A 24,390-nucleotide genomic window follows, 5' to 3' on the forward strand; every position below is an offset into this window, starting at 1 on the left:
CAAGGAGAGAAAGTTAATGCTAAGGCGTCTAAGTGGGTGTGGGTAGTTGTGCCTTACAGAGTAGTGGCTGGGGCACAGGCTGCCTCTTCCATCCCCTCAGTGTCCAGGTGGTCCCAAAGGATTTATTGGCAGAGTGACTCAGGGAGAACCTGGTTTAGATTCAATAACTCAAGGCACACTTCCCTTTTTAAGAGGAAAAACAGAGCAGTACAGGTGTCCCCAACAGACAGATCAAACAGGTCAAACGGGTAAGATGGAGATATCCTTTACCATGACTGATTCTAGACTAGTCTCAGTTGGGCCACTTTCTCGTTTGCCAGGCTGAGGCACTCAGTCTCTGAGTGGCCAGGTGTTGTCCTGTGCCACTCAGGGATGTCTGCACCTGACTCTAATTGAGTGTTCAGTCCCCCAGAGTGTTTACTGGAGAGGCCCTGTTCTTAACTGACTGCCGGCCTGCCAGGCTTTGTGAGACAACTCAAAGAAGATACTCTTCTAGTCACACCATAGGATCCATACCACCTACCTACCTCTGTGGAGAGATTTCAGAGCAAGGGGCTCAGGGCAGCCACAGTTCCTTCAAGGGGTCAACAGCATCAGTCCAGAGGCACAGACCGCACAAAGGGAGAGTCCCCTCCAAGAATTCCTCTCCCAGTCCCCAGTGTGGATGCATGAGCCCGAATGAACCGCTGCCAACTGCTCCATCGGTGGGGAACCAGGTAAGCAGACGGCAGGACCTCAGAAGGACAACAGTCCCATCTGCATTGCCAGATTTGTAACCCAAGTAACAAGAGTTTGCTCCTTGGTGTGTCCCAGATAGAAACTACATCAGGTGGAGTTGTTGCACAAAGAGGGTCATGGGGAGTGACTTCCAAAACCTGACTCCCCGAGCAAGGGTAAATGGGTTCCTCTGTTTAGGAATAGGATGAATATTTAGATAGGGAAGCCTCGTCCGCCACAGCTCACACACACACACATACACACACACACACACACACACACACACTCTCTCTCACTCTCTCGCACGCGCACGTACTTTCACTTTAATAAACTTTCCCACTGTGTTGTGTCTGTCCTTGAGTTCTTTCTTGTGATGAGACCAAGAACCTTTGGTGACATCTTTGGGAAGGCTCTGGGGTCAAGGCTCCATGGCCCAGGATCTCCCCAGTTCACCCAGCAGCAATTTCTATATACCCCATGTTAATTTTCCCTATTTTTAACATCTTACATAAGTGTGGTACATTTGTCCCAATTAATAAGCCAATAAAGTCTGTATTTTCTCATATTTTCTCAGTTTTTCTGTAATGTTCTTTGTTCTGTGTTCCTTTCTAGGATACTGTACTACATTTAGTAGTCTTATCTGCTTAAGAGCCTCATGGCTGTGATCAGTTTCAAAACTCTCACTGCCTAATTAATTTCCTTCCTTTTACTCATATCTCAGTTCTCTAGGCTATTTATCTATCAGTATGGTAAAAATACTATATTTCTTCCCAACTGTATGCAGTGACATCATGTGGGTAGTTTGAAATTGGCCATGGCAGGAGTATTTATGCCTCCAAAATTGGCAAAAAAGTCAGAGCTTTTTTAAAAAAAATTTTTATTTATTTTTTTGAGAGCCTGTTATTAGATATTTTCCTCTGTTGGCACTACCTCTATGTGGCCGTCTCTTTTCAGGAGCCAATAGGACAGTGTCCCATAGGAAGGCATTTTACCCACTGGTGTACAGAGTATTTGTAGGCAGGTAAATCCAGGAGCTGTAGGGGAGGCAAGATGTAGGGGAGTCATTTATGACTCATCTCTGTTTTGTTATTTCTCAGTTGTATCTGCACAGGACTCTATGCTTTTGTAAGAACGGCAGAAAATGGACAAATCCCAGGTGAGTTGTTTTTTATTATTATTTCCTACTTTGTTTACATTAGATCTTCTGAATAAGGTATAACCATTAAGATGTAAATGTAGAAATAGGTACATGTCAACTTAGGAGGAAATATGGAGTAGCAGAATAGTAGCAGAGCTAAGGGCACAGTGTGGCAGTAACCTTCAAGTGCTTGAAGTTTCTATGCTGAGCTCTACATTTGTCTTGGATAGCAGTAGCAACCATTACTATAGGAAGTAGCAAACATTATTACAGGAAGTGCAATGAAAATAAGAATAAACCATAATGATTCTTAATGGGACATAAAGACTGTCCTGAAACTGAAGTCTGAGAACATGGTAGAAAGAGAGGACATATTGCCAAAGCATAGCTGGTTTAGATTATCAAGAGATCATACTACTCAGATCTGAGCTGTGATCAAGAGATCATACTACTCAGATCATGAGCTGTTCATGGTCCACTCAAATCTGGGATAAAACCTTCTAGTATCTTGAGAAGTGATGAAGGGCAATAGAAATAATTTACTGTAACTCTTCATGAAAATGGTTTTGGTTTTTGTTTAGAATTTCATGTGCTGGTTTTCAGCAGGAAGTTCAAATTATATTCCCTGGAAAATATTTCTGCACATCATGTTTCCATTTTAACCCATTGCATGCAATTTTGGTTCTTTCCCACCACCTGCCTGAATTTGTTCTGGTGAAAATTCACCAGTGAATGTGATCTTACTGCTTGGCAACATTTCTTCTTTTCCAATAAAGCATTTAATATTTTAAACTTCCATCTAAGCACTACTTTAATTGCATCTCACAAGTTTTTGTAAGTTGTGTTTTCACCTTGATTCCACGTAACATATTTTCTATTTCCTTTGAAACTTCTGTTCAACCCCGGGGTTATGTAGAATTGTGTTATTTAATTCCCAAGTAATTGGAGATATCCAGAGATTTTTCTGTTACGGATTTCTAGTTTGGCCAACAAACATAATATGTATGATTTCCTTCCTTGTAATTTCATCGAGATTTGTTTTATGGCCCAGAATACAGTCTATTTTGATGACTATCCCATTTGCACTTAAAAATAAAACTGTATATTCTACAGTTGTGTGTGGGGGGGGATGTTTGGTAAATGTCACTTAGGTTTAGTTAAGTGGTGGTGTTGTTTAGGTCTTCTGTAGTCTTTCCAATTACCTCTTTACTTCTGTTAATTACTGAGAGAAATATTGAAGTCTCCGACTGTATTACTCTGTTTCTCCTTTCAGTCTTATCAGTGTTTACCTCATATTTTGAAGATCCTTTGATAGGTGATATATATTTGGTTTTGTCTGGGAAAATTGACCCTTTATCATTAAAGTAATGTGCCTACTTATCTTTGATAATATCTCATATAGTCTATTTTGTCTGATATTAACATAGCTACTCCAGCTTTCTTTGGATTATTGTTTGTGTTGTATTTCTCCATTTATCTTTTTTTTTAAACATTTTCTTAATGTTTATTTTTGAGAGAAAGAGTGAGACAGAGCGTGAGTGGGGTAGGGCCAGAGAGAGGGAGACACAGAATTGGAAGGAGGCTCCCAGCTCTGAGCTGTCAACACAGAGCCCAATGTGGGGCTCAAACCATGAACCGTGAGAACATGACCTGAGCCGAAGTCGGACACCCAACCGACTGAGCCACCCAGGCGCCCCATCCATTTATCTTTAATGTATGTATTTTTATAGGTAAAGTTGAGTTTCTTCTAGACAGTATGTAATTTGTCCTACTTTATTTTTTTTATTTTTATTAAAAAAAATTTTTTTTTTAACATTTATTTATTTTTGAGACAGAGAGAGACAGAACATGAACGGGGGAGGGTCACAGAGAGAGGGAGACACAGAATCTGAAACAGACTCCAGGCTCTGAGCTGTCAGCACAGAGCCCGACGCGGGGCTCGAACTCACAGACCGTGAGACCATGACCTGAGCCGAAGTCAGACGCTTAACCGACCGAGCCACCCAGGCGCCCCTGTCCTACTTTTTTTAAAATCCAATCTGACAATCTCTTTATCTGGTATGATCAGAATTTCCACATTTAAAAATTGATTATTGACATGTAGGTTAAAATCTTCCATTTTGCTAGCTATTTTTCTATTTGTTCTTTATCTTTTTCTTTTCTTAGATTTTAGCTGAGTGTTTTCTATTATTCCATTTTATCCTTGCTATTAACTTATTATTTATACCTCTTTTTTTAAGTTTTAAAATAACCGAGGACTTGGGTGCCTGGGTGGCTCATTTGGTTGAGTGTCTGACTTTGGCTCAGGTCATGATCTCACCTTGAGTTTGAGCCCCTCATCGGGCTCTGTGGTGACAGCTCAGAGCCTGGAGTCTGCTTCAGATTCTGTCTCCTTCTCTCTCTACCCCTCCCCACCCCTCACTCTCTCTCACTTTCTCTCTCAAAAATAAATAAACATTAAAAAAATTTTTTTTTAAATAGCCAAGGACTTATAACACACATTTTTATTTTATTTTATTTTAATTTTTTTTTCAACGTTTTTTATTTTATTTTTGGGACAGAGTGAGACAGAGCATGAATGGGGGAGGGGCAGAGAGAGAGGGAGACACAGAATCGGAAACAGGCTCCAGGCTCCGAGCCATCAGCCCAGAGCCTGACGCGGGGCTCGAACTCACGGACCGCGAGATCGTGACCTGGCTGAAGTCGGACGCTTAACCGACTGCGCCACCCAGGCGCCCCATAACACACATTTTTAATCAGATTTATTAATTTAAACCAAATATTAAACCACATGAAGGATATAGTATAATGACCAGACAACAGTATATTTCCCAGTTCTTCCTTCCTGCCCTTTGTGTTATTTTTTACTTTACTTTAACATATTTTATTTTTTACTTTAACCTATGCTATATACACATAGTACATTTCTACTATTTTTCCTTTAGACAGTTTAGCAACCTACAGCCCCCGTGCAACCACCAGTTTGTTTTCCATGTTTATGGGTCTGTTTCTCTCTTTTTTGTTGTTGTTAGGAGTCTTTTTTTTTCTGTTGTTTGCTCGTTTTTTAGATTCTACATTTAAGTGAAATATAAATGAAATTATGTGGTATTTGTCTTTCCCTGTCTGATTTCACTTAGTATAATACTCTCTAGGTTCAACCATGTTATCACAAATATACAAGCTCTGATTCTTTTTTGTGGCTGAGTAATATTCCATTGTGTATGTATACTACATCTTTATCCATTCATTTATCAGTGGACACTATTGTTGCTTCCATATCCTGGCAATTGTAAATAAATACGGGAGTGTACATATCTTCTTGAAGTAGTATGTTTGTTTTCTTTGGGGGGATACACAGTACTAGAATTACTGGGTTGTATAGTATTTCTATGTTTAATTATTTGGGGAACTTGTAGATTGCTTTGCATAGTATGAAAAACAGTGGCGGCAACGCTTTACTTTCCCACCATTCTGCCCACTTTTTGCTTGGATTATTTAGGGTTTTTTAATGTTTTTAAGAATGCTTTATATATTTTGGATATTAACCCCTTATCAGACATGTCATTTTGCAAATATTTTCTCCCTTTTATTTGGCTGCCTTTTTATCTTGTTGTGGGTTTCCTTCACTGTGCAAACGCTTTTCAGTTTGATGTATTTCTGTTTATTTTTGCTTTTATTTCTTTTGCATAAGGAGATTGATCCAGAAAAGTATTGCTAAAGTTGATATCCAAGATATTACTTTCTGTATTTTCTTTTCAGAGTTTTATGGTTTCAAGTTTTACATTTGGGTCTTTAATCTATTTTGAGATTATTTTTGTCTGTAGTGGTCCAGTTTCTTTCTTTTGCGTGTCGCTGTCCAGTTTTCCCAGCAGCATTTATTGAAGCAGATGTCTTCCCCATTGTATATTCTTGCCTCCATTGTCATAGATGAAGTGGTAGTGTGTGTGGGTGTGTGTGTGTGTGTGTGTGTGTGTGTACACATACACACACACAGACACACACATACACATATAGGTTTATCTCTGGACTCACAGTTCTGTTCCGTTGACCTACGTATGTATTTTTGCAACAGTATCATACTGTTTTGATTACTCTGTTTTTGTAGTATTTCTGGAAATTTAGGATTGTGATACTTCCAGCATTGTTCTTTCACAACATTCTTTGGCTATTTGAGATCTTTCATGGTTCCATACAAATTTTAGGATTTTTTTGTTCTAGTTTTGTGAAAAACAGTATTGGTATTTTGATAGGGATTGCAGATCTGTACATTGCATTGCATAGTATGGACATTTTATTTTAATTTTTTTTAATGTTTATTTTTGAGAGAGAGACAGAGCATGAGAGGAGGAGGGGAAAAGAGAGAGCAAGGGAGACACAGAATCTGAAGCAGGCTCCAGGCTCTGAGCTGTTAGCACAGAGCCCGACGTGGGGCTTGAACTTACAAGCTGTGAGATCTTGACCTGAGCCGAAGTCGGATGCTCAACCGATTGAGCCACCCAGGCGCCCCGTTTTCTGTTTTCTTATTAACGCAACAGATTTATGTGATTGATTTTGTATCCTGCAACTTTACTGAATTCATTTATTAGACCTAATAGTTTTTTGCTGGGGTTTTTAGCTTTTTCTATATGTAGTATTATATCATTTGCAAGTACTGACAGTTTTATTTCTACCTTACCAATTCAAATGCCTTTTATTTCTTTTACTTGTCTGATTGCTATGGTTAAGAATGCCAGTACTATGTTGAATAAATTGATGAGAGTGGACATTCTTGTCTTGTTCCTGATCTCAGGGCAACAGCTTTCAGATTTTCACCATTGACTATGACATTGATTGATTTGTGTATATTGAACCATCCTTCCATCCCTGGAAGAAATCCCACTTGATTGTGGTGAATGATTTTTTGAATATATTGTTGGATTAAGTTTGCTAGTATTTTGCTGAGGATTTCTTTTTGTGTGTGTCTTTGTCTGGTTTTTCTATCAGACTAATGCTGGCTTCAGAGAGTAAATTAGGAAGCATTCCTTCCTCTTCTGTATTTTGGAGTAGTTTGAGAAGGATAAGTATTAAGTCTTTAAATGTTTGGTAGAATTCACCTGTGAAGCCATCTGGTCCTGGTCCTGGACTTGTGTTTGTTGGGAGTTTGTTTTTTTTTAAAGTTTATTTTTGACAGAGAGCTTGCATGAGCCAGGGAGGGACAGAGAGAAGAGAGCATCCCAAGCAGATTCCACGGTGTCAGTGCCGACCCTGTTGTGAGGCCTGATTCTATGAACTGTGAAGTCGTGACCTGACCAGAATCAAGAGTTGGATGCTTAACTGACTGAGCCACCCAGGTGCCTCTGTTGGGAGTTTTTTGACTTCCAGTTCAGTTTCATTTCTAGTAATTTTTTTTACCAGGTTTTTCTGGTGTTCTAGGAATTTATGTTTTTTATTTATTTATTTATGTGTTCTATGTTCTAGGAATTTATTCATTTTTTTCTAGATTGTCCATTTTTTCTAGGTTGTCCAGTGTAATTTTTATAGTAATACAATCTTTTGTACTAATGTGTCATTTTTAACTTAGCTTCATTTCTGATTTTATATGTTGGAGTCTTTTCACGTTTTTTTCTTGATTAGTCTGGCTAAAGGTTTATCAATTTCGCTTATTTTTTCAGAGGACCAGCTCTTAGCCTCACTGATATTTTCTTTTTGTTTCTTTTTAGTCTTTATTTCATTTATTTCTGCTCTGATCTCTATTATTTCCTTCTTTTGTGCTAACTTTTGGTTTTGTTTTTCTTTTTCTAGTTCCTTTAGATGTTACATCATTTATTTGAGTTATTTCTTGATTTTTGAGATAGGTCTTTATCACTATAAATTTCTCTTAGTATTGCTTTTGCTGTGTCTCAAAGATTTAGGACTGTTGTGTTTTCATTTCTGTCCAGATATTTCTTGATTTTGTCTTTGATTTCTTCATTGACCCATTGGTTGTTTGGTAATATGTTATTTAGACTTACATTTAGATTTTACATATTTGTGTTTCTTCTAGTTTTTTTCTTGTAATTGATTTCTAGTTTTATCCTTTTTTGGTTGGAAGAGATACTTGATATGATTTCACTCATCTTTAAATTGTTGAGACTTGCTTTGTGGTCCAGCATGTGATCTGTCCTGGAGAATGTTCCATGTGCACTTGAAAAGAATGTGTATTCTGCAATTTTTGGGTAGAATGTTCTGTAGATGCTGTTATGTCCATCTGGTCTAATGTGTCATTCAAAGCCGCTGTTCCCATATTGGTTTTATGTTCTAGCAATTTATGCATTGATGTAAGCGAGTTGTTATAGTCTCCTACCATAGTATTAGTGTCAGTTTCTCTTTTCATATGGTAATATTTCCCTTATGTGTTTGGATCCTCTTTACATTGGGTGAATATATTTTTTCAATTGTTATATCCTTTTGTTGGGTTTGATCCTCATCCCTTTGTTATTGTTAATGACTGTTTTTGTTTTTTGTTACCGTTCTTGTTTTAAAGTGTATTTTGTTTGATTTTGATAATCCCTGGTGCTTTTAGAATTATTATTTCATTTGCTTAAAGTATTTTTTCCATTCCTTCACCTTCAGTATCTTTGTTTCTTTAGTTCTGAAGTTAGTCTTTTGTAGGCAGCATATAGTTGGGTCTTGTTTTTTTATCCATTAAGTCACCCTATGTCTTTTTATTGGAACATTTAGTTCATTTACATTTAAAGTAATTGTTGATAGGTATGTACTTACTGCTATTTTGTTAATTGTTTTCTGGTTGTTTTGTAGTTGTTTTCTGTTCCTTTCTTCTCCTGCTCTCTTTCTTTGTGGTTTGATGGTTTTCTTTAGTGTTTTGCGTGGATTCCTTTCTCTACATTTCTTTGTGCATCTGTTAAATGTTTTCAGTTTGTGTTTACCATGGGGTTAAGGTACAATATCCTATGTGTATGGTACTCTATATTATGTTGATGGTCGCTTAAATTTGAACATACTATAAAAGCACTAAATTTTTACTTCCTCTTCAGTGTTTTACCTATGTGATGTGACATACCTTTTTATTTTGTGTATCACTTGAGTAATTTTTGTAGATATAATTGATTTTACTATTTTTGCATTTTAACTTCCATAGTGACTTTATAAGTAACTAATCTACTACCTTTACTATATGTTTGCTTTTACTAGTGAAATATTTTTCTGTCTTAATTTTCCTACTTCTACTTGTGACCTTTTGTCTCCACTTCAAAGAGTTCCTTTAAAATTTCTTTTGAAGCTGGTTTAGTGGTAATGAACTCTTTTAACTTTGTTTTCTTTTGAAAACTTTTTATCTCTTCAATTCTTTTTTTTTTTTTCAACGTTTATTTATTTTTGGGACAGAGAGAGACAGAGCATGAATGGGGGAGGGGCAGAGAGAGAGGGAGACACAGAATTGGAAACAGGCTCCAGGCTCTGAGCCATCAGCCCAGAGCCTGACGTGGGGCTCGAACTCACGGACCGCGAGATCGTGACCTGGCTGAAGTCGGACGCTTAACCGACTGTGCCACCCAGGCGCCCCTATCTCTTCAATTCTAAGTGATAGTGTTTCTGGGTAGAATATTCTTTTTTGTAGGTTTTTTTCTTTACAGCACTTTGACTACATCATACCAGTCTCTTCTGGCCTGTAAAGTTTCTGCTGAAAAATCAGTGATAGCCTTATGGGGTTTTTGTTATGTGTAACTGCTTTTCTCTTGCTGCTTTTAAGACTATCCAGGGGCGCCTGGGTGGCTCAGTCGGTTAAGCGTCCGACTTCGGCTCAGGTCATGATCTCACAGTTTGTGGGTTCGAGCCCCACGTCGGGCTCTGTTCTGACAGCTCAGAGCCTGGAGCCCATTTCAGATTCTGTGTCTCCTCTCTCTCTCTGCCCCTCCCCTGTTCATGCTCTGTCTCTGTCTCAAAAATAAAAAATAAACAGTAAAAAAAAAAAATTAAAAAAAAAAAGACTATCTTTTATCTGATTTGTGTCAATTATGTGTCTGTGTGGGCCTCCTTGACTTCATCTTGTTTGGGGCTCTCTGTGCATCCTGGACCTAGGTGTCTTTTTCCTTCTCCAGATTATGGAGGTTTTCAACTATTATTTCTTCAAATAATTTTTCTGCTTCCTTGTCTCTCTCTTTTTTTGGGTACCTCTATAGTATAAATGTTACTTGGCTTGATGATGTCACAGAGCTCTTTTAACTTACCCTCAATTTTTTCTTACACTTTTTTATTTTTGCTGTTTGGCTTGTTTGCTGTCTTCAGGATTGCTGATCCATTCTTCTGTGTCCTCTAATGTATTGTTGAAGAAGTATTCTAATGTATTTTAAATTTCGGTTATTCTATTCAGCTGAGTAGTTCCTTTTCATATTTTATATTTCATTGTTGAAGTTTAGGTTACTTCATTCACTCTTCTCTCAAGTTTGGTATCTTTATGACCATTACCTTGAACCATATGTGGCACATTGGCTTATGTTTATTTCAGTTAGCTCTTTTTCTGTTGTTTTGTCTTGTTCTTTCAAATTTTATTTAAAAAAAAAAATTTTTTTTTAACGTTTTATTTGTTTTTGAGACAGGGAGAGACAGAGCATGAACAGGGGAGGGTCAGAGAGAGGGAGACACAGAATCTGAAACAGGCTCCAGGCTCCGAGCTGTCAGCACAGAGCCCGACGCGGGGCTCGAACTCACAGACCGCGAAATCATGACCTGAGCCGAAGTTGGTCACTCAACCGACTGAGCCACCCAGGCGCCCCTCAAATTTTATTTTATTTTTTTTTTTAAATCTTTTTTCAACGTTTTTTATTTATTTTTGGGACAGAGAGAGACAGAGCATGAATGGGGGAGGGGCAGAGAGAGAGGGAGACACAGAATTGGAAGCAGGCTCCAGGCTCTGAGCCATCAGCCCAGAGCCTGACGCGGGGCTCGAACTCACGGACCGCGAGATCGTGACCTGGCTGAAGTCGGACGCTTAACCAACTGCGCCACCCAGGCGCCCCTCAAATTTTATTTTTAATGTTTATTCATTTTTTGAGAGGCAGAGAGACACAAAGCACGAGCAGGGGAGGGGCAGAGAGAGAAGTAGACACAGAACCTGAAGCAGGCTCCAGGCTCTGAGCTGTCAGCACAGAGCCTGACACGGGGCTTGAACTCACAAACCGTGAGATCATGACCTGAGCTGAAGTCAGATTCTTAACTGACTGAGCCACCCAGCTGCCCCTGTCTTGTTCTTTAATTTGGAACATATTCCTCTGTCTCCTCATTTTGTCTACCTCTCTGTTTCTATGTACTAGGTAGGTCAGCTATGCATCCTCATCTTGAAAGTACTGGCATTGTGTAGATAGGGTTCTTTTCCCTTTTGTGCAGTCCCTCTGGTCACTAGAACCAGATGCTTCAAGGGTGTCCTATTATTGCTGAACTGTGATTGCTCTGAGCGTGCTGATAGGTGTATCTTGCACTCTGTTCAGCTACTTGTAATGACCCGCTTCGCCTGCTGCATGCACACTGGGGTGGGAATCTTTCTCTGTCTAGCCAAGAGGCTTAGCTGCACCATGCCAGCTTGCTCACAGGTTGAGCCAGTACTCAGCCTGGTTGTCTGCATTTAGCTGCTGGGACAGCTTGGGTGCACTGATCACAGCTCCCTGCACGGCCAACTGAGAGTCTCAGCTGCTTGAGCTGTAGGTGCGTTGGTGTGTGCGGTTAGCTCCCCATCTCCCCAGGGCTTGAGTCACTTTGGAGAGGCACTTTCCTCACCGGGGCTGCCTGCCGGGTGGGTGGCCTGGGAGCGGTTTTGGAGAAACACCCTCCTGGGTGGGTTGATGGAGTAGGTCTTTAGAGGAGCACTGGGTGGGGTACATTGTGGTAGAAACGTAGATGCAGAGTGTTTGTACTGGCTTGTATAAATGTCTGGCCAGGCTCTGGGAGGGCAAAGAAAAATAGTGCCTTCTAGCTTCCTCGTTTTTGGAAAAAGCTTCTGCAGATCCCCACCCTTCCTGCACACATCCTAAAATTAGTCAATAAATTTTCATGTGTACCCCCAGGTGCTTTTCAAATGACTGCTTTTATGCTGGGATTATAATAAGTGATTTTCTTCTAACACATTAGGCATGTCATTATGGCTAACACATTAGGCAACACATTATGGCTCCTGGTGAAATTGTCTTTATTCCTTGTCTGTAATGTTTCTTTGTTCGCTGGCTGCACTTAGGATTCTCATTCTTCTCTCTCTCTTTAGCGGTTTTAATATGTTGTGCATTGTTATGCTTTGGGAGGCATTTATGCTACTTGGTATTGTTGAGCTCCTTGGATCTTAAGTTTGTTTTCTGTCATTAATTGGGAGAAATTTTAAGACACTATTTCTTGGGGTTGCCTGGGTGTCTCCGTCGATTAAGTGTTCAGCTCTTGATTTTGCTCAGGTCATGATCTCACAGTTCCGTGAGTTCGAGCCCCATTGGGCTCCATGCTGATGGTGCAGGGCTTCCTTGGGATTCTCTCTCCCCTTCTCTCTGCTCTTGCCCCACTCATGCTGTTTCTGTCTCTTTCAAAATAAATAAACTTTAAGACACTATTTCTTAAAGTGTTTTTCTGTTCCATTCTTGACCCCACCCCCCAGGTCCCAATTATGCATATGTCAGAACATGTTATTATATTTCACAGCTTTCTAATGTTTTGTTTTCTGTTTTTCATTTTTTTCTTCTCTTTCAGTTTTAGTTGGGTAATTTCTATTGACCCATTTTCAGATTCGTTTATTCTTTCCTTACCGGTGTTAACTGCCGTTCAGCCTGTTGAAGCTTATTTTTCGTCTGTGATTATATTTTTATTTCTAGATTTCCGTTTAGTTCTCTCTGCTGAAATTATCCATTTGATTTTGCATATAATCTTTTCTATTAGAGTCTGAAACATATTAGTTATAAGTAAAATCTTCTTAGGTAGTTTCAACGTCTCTGTCATATGTGACTCTGGTTCTGATGGTTACTTTGTATCTTAGTAGTATCTTGGTAGTTTCTTTTCGTATGCTTTGTAAATATGTTTTGAAATGCGTATATCTTGGGTCAGACTCTAAATTGAGGTAACTAGATTCCTGGAATCTGGGCATGACTTTCCTGCTAGGCCTTTAGCCCAGGGGTTTGTTTAACTGTTAGGCATTGGGCAGCATGTGAGGGCTACTGTTTCTGCTATTACTCACAATGCATCAAAGGCTTCAAGTTTCTATAGAGACACCTTGTGTTTTAGGATACGGGTTTCTTTACAGCTATGTCTGTTCATTTCTGAGTTTTAAGGGTTCTCTTTGCTTTCTGTCTCAGAGACAGTCTCGTTCCATGTATTTATTTATCTCCTGTCCTTCTATCAGCAGTATTCTATTGATACTTGTTACGCCACGCTTGTTAGCTTGGTGGTGAGAAGTCGTTGACAGAATGTGTCCTCTTTCTCCAATACAGCCTCAGTGTTAGGTCTGACCTTGTGGCCGTGGCCTTCTTGGTTCTCTTGCCCCACCCCCAACCCCAGCTGTACTTGGAGACTCAGTGCATAATCCTGCCCTTCCCCCAGGAGTAGTGTAAGTGCCCAGTGGGGTTCGCAGAGACAAAGCTGGTAAGAAGGGGCAAGTCTCAACGTCTGTGGTCTGAAGGGGTTTCACACTGTCGTGTCAGTTCACACTCAGTCTTCATTAATAAATGTGACCCCTATTCTGGTTGAGTTCTTACCTGTGGTGCACCTCAGGCAAAAACATACATTTTGTCTCTTCCTAGATTTGGGACACTTGGGTGCTTTGTGACCTTGGCTCTCCTGTAAGTTAGGGGTGAAAAAAGTTGTGAATTTGAAGTTAGTCTGGCTCATTTTCATCGTAGGAATGAGTGGTTTTCTTATTTGGTTTATATATCCTGGCGTAGAAGCTGAAGTCAACCCATGTTTTTAATACTTTCAGTATTTTATGTATACTGTGTTGCTTCGTAATCATAAAGAACATTTATTTATCCATCATGTTTCAAGCCCTGCATCTCTAACTCTTTAATTAAGCATAAGCTGTGATACAAAATAGTTAAATTTTTGACTCCAGTATACTTTTTACATATTCTGATACATTCTAGTAATAACCTTATTTTCAGTTTTGGACTATGTCATGTTTGTATAATATTTAACTTTCTAGAGAAAAAGAACAGTGTTTTATTTTTTTTAGTATTTATGACACCCAGAACATTTCAAGGCATAGGGTATTAATAAAGTAAAACAAGCATGATGTTGTTTCATTTTTCTTTCTTGTACAAAACCTAACCCAAAGTAATGTACACAGTAGGCATATTGTAACAGATACTCAACAACGAACCTGACAAGAATTAGTTCCCATGTTTCTTTCCTGTGCCACTCCAATTCTGACCACTTCAGACTGAGCAAAAATGTGCTGTTTCAGGGGTCACTGTCATTTGGGGATGTGACTGTGGACTTCTCCTGGGAGGAGTGGCAGTGCCTGAACCTTGCTCAGAGGACCCTGTACAGGGACGTGATGCTGGAGAACTACCACAACTTTGTCTCATTGGGTAAGCAATTTGCACGCCGAACTTTGTATAGCATGCGTTTTATTTCTTAGATACCAAAACATTTGGTCTTTTGTGGTTAATATTGTTGAGACTTTTGCTTCAGGAGTCTGAGGTGGTTAATCTCTTTTGAGCACGAGGAAGAATATTTGTATTTTCACATCCCATGAAAGGTTTAAATGAGCCTCATCATGGTCCACCTCCTGAAAGTATACCTCCTCCCTCCTTTAGAATTGCTGTACCATGCAGCTTTGCCCAAATTCTGTGTCATTTTTCCTTTTACAGGGTTTCTCATTAACAAGCCAGAGGTCATCTTCAGATTGGAGGAAGGGGAAGAGCCATGGATAGTAAAGGAAGAATTTCTATACCAGAACCACCCAGGTGAGTTAGTGAGTACCAGGAAGGTTAGTGAGGAAGCCAGGAGAGATTACAATCTAAGTGGTCAGTTTAGGAGTTGGACATTTCAAATGTTTTCTAAGAATCTCTTAGTGGCACCTACTTTTCAAGTAGAGAAAGGATATATATATGATAAAATTGAAAGCGAAAAGGGTAATGCCTGAGAATGACTGTATGCTGGTTTTCTGATTATTCAAAGCTCCGGGTCCAAGGGTATCGTTTATGCAGACGAGTCAAGTGATAAAGGGTTTTTTGTGTGTGTTTAATAGCACAAAGCTAAAACTTAGAAAGGTAATAAAATCTAAAATTTGGTTCTTGAGGAGGAGGGAGGAAATAATATTTTCACTGCTACATGTAGTACTTGATACTATTTAAATAAATAGGCAATAAATTAATGGGATTACAAGCTTGTATTAGATTAACTACTGTAACAAAAGCACAGCCATTGTTATTTTACAAGATTATATCTTTGTACCTAAAAACAATGGGAAAAAGACCGATTATGTGCCCGAAGAACATTGCCAAAACGAAACCCTCAGTAAATCCTACAAAGTAGAAATAGGACGTTCCCTAGTTGTAGTCTGATAAAACCAGAAATCAGTAACAAAATTATGAAGCTCAGAAGACAAACTAATTCTTTTTCTTTTGCATTTGTATTTCTTCCTTGTAAACTTCTAATATTTCTCATGTTCTTACTTTACATCAATATCAGGTAGAACTACATTCCCTCACACTTTGCTTTATTCTAGTTCCTAATTGTAGTTGGTGAGAGGTTTTTTGTTGTTGATGGTGGTGGTTTTGTTTGCCTTAGAACTTCTTTTCTTTCAGTAGTAAAAAAGACAAAGTAAATCTGTGTTACCCCTATTATTTATTTAATGAAATTTAAATTAACTTGCCTTTTGCATTATGCATTATGGCCACACTTGCCATACTCCATTATGGCCTTATTTGGCTGCTGCAATCTTATTTTTATCTTGCTTACACTCATGCTAAACACCATTTGATCCTCTCATCAAATATCACTTAAACATACTCTAATCATTCACACCTTTCTTCATTGTGTGCTTTCTCTGACTGAATACTAAATGAGCTAATGAATGAAAAGTCTTCAGAACAGTGTTTAGTATATAAATAAAACATTTTTATTGTTATTATGTTGAATAATATAATATTATAGTGTAGGTTATAATACAAAAATAACCTATAATAGTATAATAACCTATAATAGTATAGGTTAAATGTATCTGCTTCCAAGAAACAGACCTTGAATGTTTGAGCCAATGTAATCTCTTCTTTCTCAGAGTGTCCAGCATGCAGTGGGTCTTTCACAAGAAACAAAAGCAAAATCATGATGTTTCCTTATTGTATCTATCTTTTTTCACACCTGATGAATGATATTACAGAAAATGGCAATCATGGTACTCTTTCTTACTTTGGTATATAACCTGAAATAGACATTTGATAAGCACGTGTTGATTGGAATCAAGTAGAAGAAAAATTTCATATTCTGAAAACATTGTGAGGGAATTCATTCTGATTACTTGCATGAACCTATAGTTCTGATTCATCGGGTATAAAAAGGCATAGTGTCGAAACATTTGTGTTTGAAAAAATTCTCCAGGTAATACTGATACGCACAGCTTGTTGAAGTCTATTAATTTAAAATTACTCAGGTTCAAAGGAAATCAGAGAGTTAACAGCACTTGTTATGAGCAGTGGTTATAAACTGTGGTCTGCAGACCTACCACATGTTATTGTAAATAAAAGTGTTTTTTTTGCAACACAACCATATTCATTTGTTTACATATGATCTTTGGCGGATTTCATGTACAAATAGCAGAACTCGATGTTGTGAAAGGCAGGTATGGCCTGCAAAGCCTAAAATGTGTACTGTTTTGCCTTCTAAGGGAGTTTGGCATCCTCTGGATGGAAAAATGAGGATTAAATTACGTGAAACATTTTAAATTCAGTGTTTACTTAAGAAAAATTTGTTGTATTCCCTCAAATCTAAGAAGCCATAGTTTGTAACTGGACCATTACGTGATGAATCACTAAGGTAAAATATTATATTGTGACTTGTTGATCACAGACATGTGATCAATTATAACATGCATTCTGAGTTTAGAACTTAAATATATGTGTATCGTATTAGGTGAGATACAGTATGTTACAAAGCAGTGGTATTGTTGTGTTAAAACAGTTGATCTATGTAGGAACTACTTTTAGATTTAGGATAAATTTTGAAAGTCTTGAAGAAGATTTGAAAAGGAATTCTTGAAATTTTGGAAAAATAGTGCTATTTTGTCTTTTTTTCTAGATACTAAATTGACTATATCCTAGCCTTGGCTCTGAGTGAGGGAACACACTTTGACCTTGTAGTCATGAATGACTAAACTGGAGCAAAGGATATTGACTGGGGAGTTGTAGAATGGCAGCTTGAAAATCTGATATGCAGGGGGCACCTGGGTGGCTCAATTGGTTAAGCTTCCAACTTTGGCTCAGGTCACGATCTCACAGTTCATGACTTCGAGCCATGCATCGGGCCTGCTGCTGTCAGCTCAGAGCCTGCTTCGGATCCTCTGTCCCCCCTCTCTCTGCTACGCCCCCACTCACGCCGTCTCTCTCAAAAAGGAATAAACGGGCACCTGGGTGGCTCAGTCGGTTAAGCGGCTGACTTCGGCTCAGGTCATGATCTCGCGGTCCGTGAGTTCAAGCCCCATGTCGGGCTCTATGCTGACAGCTCAGAGCCTGGAGCCTGTTTTGGATTCTGTGTCTCCCTCTCTCTCTGACCCTCCCCCGTTCATGCTCTGTCTCTCTCTGTCTCAAAGATAAATAAACGTTAAAAAAAAAATCAAAAAAAAAAAAGGAATAAACATTAACAACAACAAAAATCTGATGCGCATTTAGTTGGTGTAAATTTTGTTTGTCTGAATGGTGACTTGTAACAGTTTTCCATGTAGTACGTGCTTCAGGCCAGTGGCACTTTTTTCAGCTCGGGGCAGACTTTGTTGCACTGGGCAGAAAATGTGGACAATACTTTTTAAAATGGTAAATCAATGTAAACATTACTCATTTTCTGGGATTTGGTTGAAAAAATATGATCCTTAAATTTTGATAATAAATAGAAATGTGGAAATGTGAGCTGTGAACTGTAAAGCAAAATTAAGTATTAGTATTTTGACACAATCAGTGTTGTTTCAAGGAAAAGCAAGTGAACATAAATGTATCATGGTAGGTTCACCTATTGAGTAGCTCCAGTAGAGCGATATGAAGGTATCAGAGCCAAAACAGGGTGATGCATCCGATCTACGTTGGCACAAGATTACTTAATGTTGTCATTGTTTCATACTTTCTGTTGGTTGTTGGTATTCCTGTGAATCATAGTTGGGAAGGGAGTTATAATGCAATTTAGTGACTCTACTTAAACATCAGCCAGTTGGCTCATTCAGCAATTTACCTTGCTATTAATGCATAGGAGGAAACTTCAGCTGGAAGAATGAAAACTTGTTTAGATGTTACTAGAACAATATAGGTTTGAGAGTATGAGGTCTACTCTGTAGTCTCTCTCCTTAATGTCTCATGTTTTCCCTCTGAACACCTTTGTCTACTGGTTTTTCTTGTCACTCCAATTACTTTTTATTAGCTCGGTTGGACCCATCTTATTTTCTGTGACTTTTCTCCTACTGAATCTGTCACTCATATAGAATCTTCCGTCTTCTGTACACTGCTAATTGCATTTATATCTTCATTTCTGTTTTAAATGTTTTATTTATAAAGGGCTAAATAATTACATGTCCTTGTGTTAATAGCTTTTCTCCCTTTTTCCACTTAAGTTTCTTGAACTAGATGGGAAAAAAGGCACTTTGATCCTAAGAGACTACCAAAACCAAAAGTCAAGTATATAATAGGACATTTGTATCTTAATCCAGTTCCCTTAGATCTGTGAAATCTTATGGTCTGTTCAATATTTTCATTTCTAGAAGACAACAAAGCTCATTACCTAACAGAGAGAATCCAGGAAAACCAAGACAAATATTTGCCACAAGTTGCATTTAAGAACAAAACACTGGCCTCAGAAAAAGTTCATGCTTTAAGAAAATCATCTAATATGAGTGCAAACTTTGTTCCTTCAAGAAAAATGTCCTGTAAATACGACTTACATGGAGTGAGTTTGAAAAATATTTTAATATCAATTGGTAGTAATAGAAATTCTTCAAGAAAAAAATATGACATTTTAAATGTATATGAGAAATTACTTGATATTAAGCAGGAAAAACCTCATGCTCAAGAGATTTCTTGTGAAAATAATCAGAATGAGAAAACCTTTGGCCATAAGAATGGTATTATTCAGCACCTAAATACTCAGACTTCGGAGGAGACTTTAAAATATAATGATGGTGGAAAACCCTTAGGAGAAAAGACCATAATAATTCCACACAGGCAAAATGACACAGGAGAGAAACTCTGTGAATATAAGGAACATGGGGAAACCTGTGAGATATCATCTCTGTTGAAATGTCATGCGGTCTACACAGAAATAAAACAATCCAAAAGCAATCAAATGGAAAATAATTTCAGTAAGATGTCACACTTCACTCAAGTTCAGAAAAGCCAGAAAGGTGAGTGTCTATTCAAATGTAATGAATGTGGGCAAACATTCAACTACAAGTCAAATCTCACAGCGCATCAGAGAACACACACAGGAGAGAAACGCTATCAACTTAATTCACGTAGGAAGACCAGTCACAAATCAGTTCTCACAGACCATTGGAGGACACATACAGGGGAGAAACTTTATAAATGTAGTGAATGTGGGAAGTCCTTTTACAAGAAGTCATCCCTCATTCGACATGAGAGAACATACACAAGGGGGAAGCCCCATGAATGTAATGAAAGTGGGAAAACTTTCACCTTCACTCAACATCAGAGAACTCCTACAGGAGAGAAACGCTTTCAGTGTAATGAATGTGGTAAAACTTTCCATTGGCAATCAGACATTAAGCTACATCAGAGAACTCACACAGGAGAGAAACCCTTTCACTGTAACAAGTGTGGTAAAACTTTCTATCGGCAGTCAGATGTTAACGCACATCAGCGAATTCACACAGGAGAGAAACGCTTTCAGTGTAATCAGTGTGGTAAAACTTTCTATTGGCAGTCAGACGTGCATGCACATCAGAGAACTCACACAGGAGAGAAACCCTTTCAGTGTAACAAATGTGGTAAATCTTTCCATAGGCAGGCAGACGTTAATGTTCATCAGAGAACTCACACAGGAGAGAAACGCTTTCGATGTAACGAATGTGGAAAAACTTTCTACCGGCAGTCAGACGTTAATGCACATCAGAGAATTCACACAGGAGAGAAACCCTTTCAATGTAATCAGTGTGGTAAAACTTTCTATCGGCAGGCGGACGTTAACGTGCATCAGAGAACTCACACGGGAGAGAAGCGCTTTCAATGTAATGAATGTGGTAAAACTTTCTACCGGCAGTCAGAAGTTAATGTACATCAGAGAACTCACACAGGAGAGAAGCCCTTTCAGTGTAATGAATGTGGTAAAACTTTCTATCGACAGTCCGATGTCAATGCACATCAGAGAATTCACACAGGAGAGAAACCTTATAAATGTAACGAATGTGGGAAATCTTTTTACGAGAAGTCATCCCTCACTCGACATGAGAGAACTCACACGGGAGAAAAACCCTATGAATGCCAGGAGTGTAGGAGAACTTTCTGCCAGAGGTCAGCCCTCACTCAACATCAGAGAACTCACACGGGAGATAGACCCTTTCATTGTAATGTGTGTGGCAAAACTTACCGTCATCTCTCAGCTTTCAATGTACATCGGAGAACTCACACAGGAGAGAAACCCTTTCAGTGTATTGAATGTGAGAAATCTTTTCTTACAAAGTCGACTCTTATTAATCATCAGAGGACTCACACAGGGGAAAAGCCCTATGAATGTAGTGAATGTGGGAAGAGTTTCCGTCATAAATCTACCCTCACTACCCATCTGAGAACTCACTCAGGAGAGAAACCTTATAAATGTTGTGAATGTGGAAAAGCTTTCGGGCGGAAATCAGCCCTTACAAATCATCAAGGAATTCACGTAGGGTAGGAACCCTATGGCAGAAATGTGCTATGTTTTTACCAATACCCATTTCTCTTTCTTTATGGTTACACAACTAGTCCAGATTTGCTAGCCTGTCTTCCATACACATGAGGCCACATGACCTGTGACTCACAATATGGGCACAAATTCCAAGCCTGTAAAAGACCTCATTTGGAATTTTTCCTACTTTCGTTTTTCTTTCCTTATCAGGGGGTAATGGAGATATCTTCAGGACAACGTGGAAGCTAGTCATTAGAGATTACAGATTCTTAAGTTGGGAGAAACCAGGGTCCTGGGCAGAGTTTTGCCTTCACTAACATCACTTCGTAAGTCTTGTCGTAGACGAGAAATAATTTTTTTTTCAGCCATTACATGTTTAGAGCTTTCTGTTGTCATAGCGTATGCTAGCCAGGCTTTATCCCATCTATCCTGTGAATCTAATGAAGGTATGAGAAACACTGTAGGTCAGAGAATTCATTAGGGGAGAAACCGCTCTCAATATCCTGCATTTTAATAAACCTTCATCAACAAGCCAAACATTTTATAAATCAGAAATTTACAGTGGAAAACCCCAAAAATGAATGTAGGAAAATTTTCACAGTCTGATTGTCCAGTAGATAATTGAGAGTAGAATAAAGCTAACAACCTGAAAAACATTTCAAGAGTTAGATATCAGAATACGTAACAAAAGAAAATTGTCAGTTTAGGAAATGAGGAAAACATCCTTACCTAGAAATGATCTTATTCTAGAAGTAATGTTTCGGATGCAGTATTAAATAACTTACAAATAATATGACACAGGATGTTTATTTAACGGTCTTGCTCATCAAGGAACACATCGCTTTGAGAAAGGCACGAGTGAGTTGAATCAGAGCAGCGGCATTAAATGTATATGAGTAGTGTCTGTGCTAGGTCAGGCTTGCACACAACAGTGCTCCTTAACAGCTGTTTTCTGTATCCTTGATTTTTGTTTTGTACTCACAGTAGTTACAGTAGGAGCATTGCACCCTTATCTAAGTAACTTTTGTAACGTACACTAGGATTTCTGACACTAAATACTATTGTCCCATCACATATTTACACCTCAACATATATGAATTTTAAAAGGAACATAGAATGCGTGAATGTCATGTGTTTTCTGCTTTTTGGTGGCATATATAACTCCATATAGACATTGTGAAGAAACTGTCCTTTTAGTAAATCACCCATATAACATTTAATAAAGTCAAGATTTATTGGAAATCTGCAACGATTCAGCACACATTTGTTTATGATACACATATGAGTTAATTTTCAAAGGTGGCCTTGAACATTAGTACTTCGTACACTGTTCGGATTGAAAGCAGGGCCCATTGAAGACATTTCCCCCATTTCTGTGTTTTCTAGAGGGTATGTTTATGTTGAGTGCAAAGTGCAGATATTAATGTGAGGCTAGAACTCTCTGCATTTGTATTTTTTTGTGGTAGGCTGCCACGTTTCTGCCCTAGAATTATGCATGGTTTCTGCAAACTGTTCTATGCTTGTCACTTACTACTTGAGTGACCTGTGTAGTGATTTAATCTTTCTGCTTCAATTTCATTATCTACCTCACAGATAGCGAACAGTTTGGGTTGATGTTTTCTGTTATTAGAGCCAAAGGCAGTTATGTTTACAACTTGAACATTAGAAATAAAATAGTCATTCCATAGTATGAAGTGTATTTCTGCTTCTTGAGTTGATACAAGAAGATTCTTTTTAGAACTTTGTATTTTGTCAGGTTTGTCTTTAAAATATATGAAACAAATGTGTTTAGAATAAACAGAATAATCTATTGACCTCTTTGTGTTGTTGATTAAATATGGTGTGAACTAAAAATCCAACTTTTTTTTTTTTGCAAATGACTAGCCAATGGATCTTTCGCCTGTTCATTCATTTGTCCTTACTTCACTGATTTGAAACCCCATTTTTTTGTATAGACACCCTTTGATGTGGCTATTGCATTTCTAGGCCCTGCGTTCTTGTCCCCGTTCTTGTCATGTCTACTGCTGGTCCATAATCTAGATGGACCAACCACAGGACACCACCCTCCTTCCCTACACTGAAGATTTCACTGCTGTTCACTCTCTGCTTTTTGCCACTGTGTATAAACTCATCGTGAATTTCGGTGGTTCTGGTAACATTTTGTCATCTTCCACACTGTGCCTTGAACACCATTTATTAAAACCAGCAAAATGGTTTTGAGTTATGACCATATTTATATATGTAGCTTTTGTTCTTTTTAGCATCTTATGCTCCGTTCTATTAAGATAAATAACTTCATTCTGTTGAAAGGCATCTTGTTTCTAACTTTTCATTGTTCTGAACAATACTACTTTGGACACTTTGTGTTTATGCAGACTACAGCTGCATCCTCAACCCACAGTAAGAAACACATTTCTGTAAATACAGCCGAGCACTTGTTGATTCAATAAATATTAGTCACTGTGTAGAAGGCGTTGTACAACAGTGAATACAACAGAAGTTCTAATCTAATCTTCCCAAGGTTAAATTCCAGTGAGACATAATCAGCGTTGTCAGAAGAGAGAAACCACAGCAGCGATTTGAACAGAAACAGCACGATACAAGGAATTGTTAACTTGGTGTACAGTTGTCTAGGGATCTGAAAGGGTATACGGGGAACCCTGAGATATGAAGAAGAATCTGAAAGGGAAAAATAAGAGTCAAGTGTATCCCTAGGATAGCAACTGCAGGCAGCAGCTTCAAGCTCTAGGCTGGTAAAATGAAGGGAACAGGGTAGGCGTCCCTCAGAGCTGAAGTGCAGAACTCCAAAGGAACCTGTTCCACTGCTGGGGGTATCTGAGCCCAGAGGGATGGCCTCACAGGTCTGGGACCCATATTGGCTGCCTGACATTGGTACTTGTGATGGGGAAACACTGTAAAAGTGAATTCAGTGCCTTGTCCTCAGAGGACATTACACCTGACCGGGTGAAGAAGCATTGGTAAGGTGCTGACAGCACAGGACATAGAGGGGAAGCCCACAGGAAACAGGAAGAAGCATGTCCCTCTTCCCTCCACCCTTGCAGCCCGCCAGCATATACTATTGGCAAAGTATGACAGCTGGCAAAACAGAAGTGTGGTTACAGTAGAAAAAGTTGGCTCAGCCAGCCTAGTCAAGCGATTAAAGTTAAGTAATACTGACAATTAGTGTCATTCGATAGTATTTAATTTGTGTACCATCTAATAGGATGCAGTGAGAATACAGCCAAAAATGCATAACCTGAGTCAAAGCAGAGAGGAACATCAAACCCATGTTGAGGCACACTCTTTAAAATAAATGACTTGTGGGGCGCCTGGGTGGCTCAGTCGGTTAAGCATCCGACTTCGGCTCAGGTCATGATCATGTGGTTTGTGAGTTTGAGCCCTGCCTCGGGCTCTGTGCTGACAGTTCAGAGCCTGGAGCCTGCTTCGGATTCTGTGTCTCTTCATCTCTCGGCCCCTCCCCTGCTCATGCTCTGTGTCTC

General features: G+C 38.8%; 1 protein-coding gene across 1 annotated transcript; it reads left to right on the forward strand.

Moving 5' to 3' along the window:
* Positions 1-576: 576 nt before the first annotated feature.
* LOC101083968 (zinc finger protein 260-like) lies at positions 577-22,704 on the forward strand. Its single transcript, XM_045040954.1, has 5 exons — positions 577-716; positions 1,815-1,873; positions 14,256-14,382; positions 14,665-14,760; positions 18,756-22,704. Exons 2-5 carry the CDS (start codon positions 1,859-1,861, stop codon positions 20,894-20,896), a joined length of 2,379 nt encoding a protein of 792 aa, XP_044896889.1. The 5' UTR covers positions 577-716; positions 1,815-1,858; the 3' UTR covers positions 20,897-22,704.
* The last annotated feature ends 1,686 nt before the right edge of the window (positions 22,705-24,390 follow it).

This window comes from Felis catus, chromosome D2 (genome assembly GCF_018350175.1).
Source record: "Felis catus isolate Fca126 chromosome D2, F.catus_Fca126_mat1.0, whole genome shotgun sequence".
NCBI classification, from domain to species: Eukaryota; Metazoa; Chordata; class Mammalia; order Carnivora; family Felidae; genus Felis; species Felis catus.